This window comes from Doryrhamphus excisus, chromosome 17 (genome assembly GCF_030265055.1).
Source record: "Doryrhamphus excisus isolate RoL2022-K1 chromosome 17, RoL_Dexc_1.0, whole genome shotgun sequence".
NCBI lineage: Eukaryota > Metazoa > Chordata > Actinopteri > Syngnathiformes > Syngnathidae > Doryrhamphus > Doryrhamphus excisus.
The window spans coordinates 4,402,170-4,412,187 of NC_080482.1; the positions used below are offsets into that span (position 1 = coordinate 4,402,170).

The 10,018-nt window shown below is 39.1% G+C and overlaps 1 protein-coding gene across 1 annotated transcript in view; it reads left to right on the forward strand.

Moving 5' to 3' along the window:
• me1 (malic enzyme 1, NADP(+)-dependent, cytosolic) overlaps positions 1-1,906 on the forward strand; it is a 46,241-nt gene extending 44,335 nt beyond the window's left edge. The window contains exons 12-14 of the mRNA XM_058053650.1: positions 17-190; positions 1,360-1,458; positions 1,530-1,906. Coding sequence (XP_057909633.1) covers positions 17-190; positions 1,360-1,458; positions 1,530-1,697 — 441 coding nt within the window. The 3' untranslated portion in view covers positions 1,698-1,906. The remainder of the gene's footprint in view (positions 1-16; positions 191-1,359; positions 1,459-1,529) is intronic.
• Positions 1,907-10,018: the final 8,112 nt, after the last annotated feature.

Genomic DNA, 10,018 nt, shown 5'->3' on the forward strand with positions numbered 1-10,018 from the left:
CGGCCTTTCATTCTAGGGAAGGGGCATCTTTGCAAGTGGGAGTCCCTTTGACCCTGTGACCTTGCCTGATGGGAGGACATTCTACCCTGGTCAGGGAAACAACGCCTACATCTTCCCCGGCATTGGTCTTGGTGTCACCGCCTGCTCCATTTGTCACATCACTGAAGATATTTTTCTGATTGTGGCAGAGGTAAAATTGGCATTAGAGCAAAAGATAGTTCAAGTGTTTCTCACAGGACTGCAATATATTTGTGGCAGTGGCTTAGATGACATCATTGTTGAATTTGCATAATAGGCCAAAACGCATGTGAGCAGCCGGAAGCCAATCAGATTACTACAAATGATAATACAGTATATTACGTAAGTGGCATTATTGGAACTGCTTATTGGGTATACATCTTGCAATCCAAGCTACCTCGGTGTTCCCAGCATCAGAGTGACGTGTGACTGTTTTGTCAGCCATGTTTAGTGTCCAAGCTGAAAGTGTAGTCATTTTACCTTTGATCACTTAACATTTGTTAGTTTCGTACCCAATACAAAACGCTAATAACTAATAAATACACAAAAAACAGCAGGTATCATAAAAATATAGCTAATAAAAAAGGCTATATAAGAAATATATAAGCATAATAACTAATAAACACACAAAAAACAGCAGGTATCATAAAAAAATATACCTGATAAAAAATTATACATAGCTAATAAACACACAAAAAACAGCAGGTATAAAAAAATATAGCTGATAAAAAAGGCTATATAAGAAATATATAAGCATAATAACTAATAAACACACAAAAAACAGCAGATATAAAAATATAGCGGATTAAAAAAGGATATATAACTAATACACACACTAAAAACAGCAGGTATCATAAAAATATAGCTGATAAAAAAGGCTATATAAGAAATATATAAGCATAATAACTAATAAACACACAAAAAACAGCAGGTATAATAAAAGATATAGCTGATAAAAAAAAGGATATATAACTAATAAACGCACAAAAAACAGCAGGTATCATAAAAAATATAGCTGATAAAAAAGGCTATATAGGAAATATATAAGCATAATAACTAATAAACACACAAAAAAACAGCAAGTATCATAAAAAGTATAGCTGATAAAAATAGGCTATATAAAAAAAATATAAGCATAATAACTAATAAATACACAAAAAACAGCAGGTATCATAAACAATATAGCTGATTTAAAAAAAGGCTATATAAGAAATATATAAGCATAATAATTAATAAACACAAAAAACAGCAGGTATAAAAATATAGCTGATCAAAAAAGGCTATATAAGAAATATATAAGCATAATAGCATGACACTCAAATGTGTGGCCATTTTGCACAGGCGCTTGCTCAGCTGGTGACGGAGAAGGACTTGGCGGAGGGACGACTGTACCCCCCTCTCAGCTCCATTAGGGAGGTTTCACTCGTGCTGGCAGTCAAGGTGAGAGCTCAGCTGGTGTAGGTTCTCTCTCTGTCACTTGAATCACACACGATAAAATGTGCTTGTTACAGATAGTGGAGTACGCCTACGAGCGCAACATAGCCACACTTCGCCCAGAGCCATCGGACAAAGACTCGTATGTGCGATCGCTAGTTTACACCACCGCCTATGATGACTTTACTGCGGACTCGTACCGCTGGCCAGAAGGCAGCATGACGCTCCAATCATGCAAGCTTTGACCAAGCTGGCTTCAGAGGAATTAGGGTTAACTACTGTCTTCCAAATACACGGAAAGGACTGTATAGAATGTATTTTTACTATACTGTATTAGTGTGAATATTGGACAATTCACTTTATGGATGTCTGATGCTGCATTCATTTCCCCCCAATGGTTTGCAAGGCAGTTTAGTTCAGGTACAGGAGTTTAATAAATGACTTCATAACTGAATTCCATTCATTTTGCATCACTGCAACCACCAGCCAAAGAAATCAACACACCGGTTACATGGAATTGCACTGTAATATCATTTGAAATAAAAACAGTTTTGACTGTCATCTTTGTCCACTCGTACTTGTCATGTGGATTCTGTGAGCATTATATACAGTAAAAATGACAGGACATAGATTTTGCACAATTGCATAGTTAGTGCATGCTGCACACTTTGTGTACCGTTCGATTTTTTTGTCACCGAATGACCGGAATCGTAAAAAATGACACTTTAAAGTCACTTTATGTGGAGATATGGAGATATGCTTCCCTCTAGAGGTCGATATATGTCATTGCAGTTTGAAGATTGTGTCTTAATACATCACTGCTCTTTATCTTAAATTTAGTGTAATATTTTTTGTTATATTTTTCATTTTGTTAGATTTATAAAGTATCAACTTTAATAATTAATTAAACTAATAATGTATTAATTCCCCACCACCTTAGCATCAGAAAAAGAATGAATGGTTATAATATTATTCTAATATAAGTATAACATCTAACAAATAAATATGATGATTGGACTTCAATGAATCAATGCCCAGCCAGACAGTACCAGAGGCCTCGGCTGGCCCACTGATGCATCCCACTATGGAATCAATCGGGAGCCAGCTGGACCAGTCAGCATTCAGTGTTTAGCGTCTGGCCTTAGGCAAGACTCAGTGAGACAAAACATTTGCATTACTCACTTTCCTTGTTTCTCCGTCCCTTCTGATAGGCCCAAACAGCCCTGGGCACCCAGCGCTCTCACGTGTGGATCAATATGTCTCAATGTCAACACCATCCAGTTGGGCATCAACTGTCTAGAACCATCAACGGTAAATTGCATGTCGGCAAAAACAAAACATCCTGTTTTGGTAATTTAGAGGAGACACACTTTCAAATTATTTGTATCAAAATAACACAGTTGGAAATTAAACTGCACCAGAATTGTAAAATTGATGGCTGTCACTATGGCATACATGTACTATAATAATTGTAACTGTGGAATTATGATGGGCTATACAGTCAATGATAAAGTTAGTAGTTAAACTTGGCCAAATTGCTATCATTACCAGACAACAAACATGTGTTACATGGTTGTAGCTTACTAAAAGCAGGAAGAGGGATATAATGTTGGTACCAGAAATCAGCTGGGATAGGCTCCAACATACCCCCGCGTCCCCTCTTGGCCACAGCAGGAACCTACCCCATACCATCATCCCTTTACGTGCAATGGAAGTACACTAAAATAGTAAAATTGCTTGGAATTGGACATCCCATTTTATCACATGACCACGAACATCTCCCTCTGTCATCACCTCGAAGTTCCTCCTGGCACCTCTCTTGTCACAGACAGCCTGGCCGACCGTCAGCTCCATCCTGACATTCCTTTGACCTTGTTTACACTCTCACATTAAAAATGGCACCTTGCTGGGACCTTGTGATCAGTGCCAATCAGAAAAGGCCCAGAGGGAACGCCGCCAGCGTGAGTCTGTCTGCCCATCCTCCCTGTCGTCTGTCTGACATCACGCCGCCATCGACCTCTCCACCAACTCTCATCCAGCTTGTCCTGTGAGAAGATCGTGTGCACTTTCAACCAAAATTAGTCACCGGTCCAACAAAGGATAAATAAATAAAGGATAGAAACCAACCAAAGCTACCAATCCCGCGTTAAGGTAGAACATGACATATTGCTAGAAATATTGTATGTATTCCATAGATCACTATAATAATTCAGCAAAAGCTACTGTATGTTTTCAAATGTGGAAATCTGTCCCAATTATTTGAACTCATACAGTCAATGAGGAACACAACCAGCAGAGGTCGCTCTAATATGCAAAAATCATTGGAACTTGTCTCATAGCCTGTACATTGTATCTCTTATACACATATCTCATATATTACATAGATTTAATTAACTTAACACTGTAAAGAATGCTGCACACACTTATGTTTAATCATTTTATTTGACATAGGCTTTCTTTGTTGTCATTGCGCAATAACACAGCAGTGAAATTGCCAACGAAATGTCATTACCTGGCTCCCGTGTAATAAATAATAAATAATGAATAATAAATAATAAATAATAAATAATAAATAATAAATAATAAATAATAAATAATAAATAATAAATAATAAATAATAAATAATAAATAATAAATAATAAATAATAAATAATAAATAATAAATAATAAATAGATTACATCAAATATGAACAATGTACAGTGTAAACAGTAATTTGTACAAATAATTTTAATAATTTAGAAAAAATAACAATCATTTAAGTTTTGCGTGTGCATGTGGGCAGGTAGAGGGGCGAAGAAAGTGAACATTTTTTTTATGTTTTTCCATTATCAGAGCCTCCAGACATGAACTAACACCCCTATAGTCACCTTTACACTCATATTACACAATATAGTTGACATAATAAAGATGAATAAGCCATTTAAGACATAAACAAGACTTATGCTCAGCGTTTTACCTTGGTGTGGTTTACGGTCCCAACAGTTTTTTTAAACTCAAACCTGCAAATAAAAGCCTGTTGTTCCGGTGATCAAAACTGATGCTTGTGTGTCTCAGTGGGTATTAAAGTTGACATTACTGACACCTAGTGGCAGTGTAGAATACTATGTCTTTGAATGCTTCTTTTCAATGCCTTCTATTTGTATTTTAGTTCATTTGCCAGGTTTTTAGTATGAGTTGTGTGTGGTACAATACTGCCACCTATCTGCTCTGTGTTGCAGTGCACTTGACTGGCGTGTCCGGAGCGAGGCCATGCGGTCTCACCTGAAATAAACTGCTGCATGGCAGCATTATGGTTGCCAGATTGTTGCGTCTCTTATGCCTGTCTCCAGCATACGTTCCTGTTCTTGGGTTTCTACTTCCTGTGTGGTTTGCTTTTTGGCCATCTTTTATTCTTTGACTTTTGTTAGCTTATGCTATTCCTGTCTTTTGCCCCCTTTGTTAATTTTTACCAGTGGCTTCGCCCGGGTTTGGTTGTGCTTTGTTTTTTTTGTGTGTTTTTGACCATTTTTGCATTTAATTTTTGTAAACTCAGTCACTTGTCCAATGGAGATTTGTGTGACCACATGGTAACCACTTTACCACCGTGCATTAGCAGCATGATTTATTCATTGATATCTATTTTTTTAAACCATGTACTGTATACACATACACAAAAATAGCCTTGTACCAGATGGAGGGGTAGGATTTAATAAGCTTTGCTTCTTCCTACTCCTTTCGTACATGTGGAACTGTGAACTGATTATGTGATGCATTCAATTGTACTCTGATGCATGTTACTATTACCATTACCATTACCTTGGACTGGGTACAAAAGTCGCTTTTATTAGCTTGGATGGATTTTGCTAAAGGTATGCTTCTTCATAGACATGATACCGCCTTTCACACTAGCTAGATGAGCCCGCCCCAACTTCATAGAAGAAAACATTTAAAAAAAGCAGGCTTCGCTACACATCTTAAAAAACATTGTATCAGTAAATTTGAGGCTAGTATAGCTGTTGTTGTTAAAATGTGACTGCGATGTTAGCATCGTTGCTAGTGTTGTTGAGTCCTGGCCTCCCCATAGACGTACCTGTATACAAGGGGGTTCATTTACCAAGATCAGTCTGAGCAGGAGGACCACATTTGGTCTTTAGTACCGACCAGGACTTGTGCGTGTATAAAATAATGTATTCATCACGGCGGCCTGAAAGAGCGCTATCACCACAAAGCATTTGTGCACATCACGTTCTTTCTCATTGTGCAGCTCCCATAAATGATCGCAAGGGTAATTTGCAGAGACGGGCCTATTTCGCAGTTAGCAAGAACCGCACAGGTTTCAGCCTCCGAGGCAGTGATGAGTGCAGGTTTCCGACAGCCTGTTGTTTCTTGGGCGGGTACCACGCACGGATACCAAGCAGAAGCGCCAACGCCTCAACAACTTTTCCGTAATTAGATGAGGCCTTTTGCTCGGTCTGGGGTTCCTTCGCTGGAATCTGACGTGACATGTGTGACCACGACCCAAAGTCGTGTTTAATTAATATTTGCAGCAATACACGGAGCGCGGACGTGATTCCCTGCAGCTCCCTCTTCTGATAAATAGGCCACTTTGGCTGCGTTTGATCATATGACGGCTTTTGTGCTTCAATGTATACAAAAAGCAGAAATGCTTCAATCGTAGACTTTATTCACTTGACGGGATTTAGGAATGTTTTAGCTCTTAGCAGTTGAGCATGTCTTTGCCGCCTTTTGAATGTCGGCACATGCTCGTGAGGCTTGTGCTTGTTCTTGTGCTGCGGACTCCAGATGGATCAACACATGCTGAAATTATGACAAGGAAGACATTTGCATCTGACCTAAATCCCTCACTTCTGCTCCGCCATGAAAACAAGTCAGTCCAAAAACATCCAATGACCCCTGAACTGAAACATTTGCATAGCACAGGCTATTTTAGATCACAATTATTTGTCAGTCCTAGTGTGTGTGACTATCACAACTATGCATACACATATACAACATAATATATCATCACATTATCGCATTTGAAAATAATACTAAGGACTTTAATTAATGCAAGTTCAGAAAAGCTGAATTACAGCAGGGCAGTTATATGATGAAGTATTTTGTCTTGTTTGCAGGAATTGGCTTTTGCATGAGAGTTTCATGGAAATTACAAGGCGGATAATTATAAGCAGCTGGTGGCAAACCTACAAAGTCCTTGGCTACAATACGTGACTGAAGATACACCTTGAGTATGTTAGCTAACCAGCACAATTATCGATAGATTTTCTCTTCATCCGATCAAAATAAATGACACTTTTATGTCGGAAGGAGGTCGAGTCCAACAATTTATGGATGGATGGATGGACGGATGGATGGATAGATAGATAGATACTTTATTCAACTCCAAGAGAAATTCACAGATCGAGCAGCTTACAGATTTGGAAGTATAGTCTATGGAGTATAGTAAAATAAAATAAGGTACAAATAGCAAATACAGTAAAGAGCAAAAATATCAAAAATATAATAGCAAACCAAACAAAATATAATGTAAAAACCTCCATCTTGTACTGCTGTGCAAAGAGAACTAGTAATATTTACATAGTAATATTTATATAGACCAGTAATATTTACTTGATCAAACATGGCGGAAATGTCTGTGACCAACAGCCAATCACAGTCGACCTTTTCTTGCTCCACTAATTTACCTAGTAAACAGAACGACCCAACATGGAGTTAAACATGGAGCCACTGGCAGCAGTGATTTGGAGTTATCCTCCGAATACGAGTCTGTTGTCAACGTTGGTTGTGTGGTGGTGGTTTGGGTATCTCCAAATTTATGCAGATCCTTCCAATTTGGAGTCGCTAATTAACCTAGCATGTTTTTGGAATGTGGGAGGAAACCGGAGTACCCGGAGAAAACCCACGCATGCACGGGGAGAACATGTAAAACTCCACACAGAGATAGCCGAGGGTGGAATTGAACTCGGGTCTGCTAGCTGTGATGCCTGCGTGCTAACCACTTGTCCGCCGTTATTATATAGTCATAATTATTATTTCTATTATAATTCTCTGAATGTTTGTTTTCATGGCGTGCAGCCCCAATGAATATATAAAATGATGATTTTATTATTATAGTTAAGAAATTATTATTACAATATGCAATGTCGTTACAATCCAAAATCCACTTGCGAATTGCAAAAGACAAGTCATTGATATGCGCAGAAAGATGTCTCCTCCCCCTTTGAACTCTCCTGTTTGCTTGATGTTGATTGACCATCAACATTTGCAATAAACTGTAACAATAATCAACATAAAGATTGGGTATCATATTGTATATGTATATGTAGTAGTAGTAGTAGTAGTAGTAGTAGTAAAAGATACAGACCAAAACTGATTTCCAATAACTTACCCAATACCGCTGCAGGACGTGAGGGATACACACGATCGGGAATGACAGAAAAGGGTTAATAACATGGAAAGGCAGGAGCGTGGATGTATGGTAGGAAAAAAAAAAAAAAAAACGAGCCAATGGATGTCGTGACACCCTGTCATAGGAAAATCATACTGTGTCTGATTTTGCGTCAGCGTGTGTATAAGTGTCCTCGCCTTTGCTGTCTGCTTACAGCTCATTATCTTTTGTGAGCAGGCACAATGGCCTGGAGGCCAGCCCATGCTGGCCCAACAACCCCCTGCACAATACCTGTAAACAGTGAGCAACCTAATTGAAAACACGCTCCGACATCACACACTGTCTCCAAATGACAAAGACAACGAGGGAGAGAAGTGCACTTTTCGAGAAAACCTTCATCTGTGAAAGGTGAGCGTGTTCAAATGCGAGGTTCTAGTGGCGACTAGGTCAAGTATGACTTCAAACGCAATTTGGTTTCCTTTTTCCACGGTGGGTGTCAAACTACTAGACTTATCGATATCCTTCTTTATAACACGTTTTTTGCGAGTATCTTACCTCAGTTGTTTTATTAGTAGCTTTTTAAACTGCGTTAACTGGCTGATGTATTCAAGTCTCATCCGGACTGATTTCAATGTGGCGTGGATGCGGTGCATGTAGTATGTATGAATGCCTGGAGGCACTCAAATCACAGATATACGAGTTGTCTTCAACATCCCCGTTCTACGTGAGCCCTATATGCGCTGTAATGTAATGACAATTGTGGTCATTTTTTTTTCGATAGGTCACTCAATCTACATCTATCCATCACTTCCACGCACCAGGAGCATTAATACAATGAGATTGGATGGAGCAAATATTAAAAATGTCGTATTTGTTATGCTTCAATGTGTATGCACTAAGTAACAGTAATCTAATTAAATGAAAGACTTGTCAACCAACATGCAAGTGTTGCCTGATGTCTCGGTCCATGGGCGCCCACCATAAATTCATTAGTTTCCAGTCAATTTGTAGATTCTATTATACTATACTCTCATGTTACAGATCCAATTCCTTAGCGAGCAATAAGGCTGTGATAGAAATCTTATATTTTAGCACTCTGTCAATTCATTTGAATAAATACAGTATTGGTGTCAGACTGATTTGCAAAGCAAACGAGGCTTTGTTGTGACTTCTGTGACCCTTCTGTGTCCAATGCCGTTCCTACATCAACAGGTTCTGACTAACCCGGGATGTGTCCTTGCACCTGATAAAGTCCTCATAATGTTTTCTTCCGTCCTGTCCTTCGGGGGGGCACCTGCGGAATGGCAAATTTTTTTTTATTATGTCAACTTTTTATGATGGCTGCACGGTGGTCGAGTGGTTAGCACACAGGTCTCACAGCTAAGAGTCCCAAGTTCAATTCCACCCTCGGCCATCTCTGTGTGGGTTTTCACCGGGTACATATTCCAAAAACATGCTAGGTTAATTGGCGACTCCAAATTGTCCATAGGTATGAATGTGAGTGTGAATGGTTGTTTGTCTATATGTGCCCTGCGATTGACTGGCCACCAGTCCAGGGTGTACCCCGCCTCTTGCCCAAACTCAGCTGGGATAGGCTCCAGCACCCCCCGCGACCCTCGTGAGGACATTTTTTTTATGACTGATAATCTGTATATAACTATCAAATCATGGAATGTCAACATACGTAAGTCTCTTTACGTAAGAGTTAATAATGTATTTGAATCCACCACTGTGTTTTCAGGAGAAAGTATAATTAGATTGCTGCTTCAATGTTGTCCTAAAATCAACGTAAATTACAGTTTTACTTACCTGCCAGGTTGTAAAAAGCCCAGCCTAGCACGTCAAAAACAGGCCTGTAGGCCATGAATCCGTATCTTTTGATACGCATACTGATTTTTGGCCTGAGCACTTTATATATGTTTCACAGGTCCGGTACACAGATGGCCCGTGGGTCGCACTTTGGACACCCCTGGATTAAACCAAATAAAATTAAAAAAAACAATGTAACCAGCTGTTAAAATTCTCAAGTTTAGCATCGGTGATTTTTCCCACACTCTTCCTGGCCCTTGAATGTCTCATGACACCTGTGTTCAATTATCCAATGACCAAGCCAAGGCCCTATTTAAGCTGCCCTGACAGTTAGACTCAGCAAGGCAATCCAAAGTTTGTTGAACAAG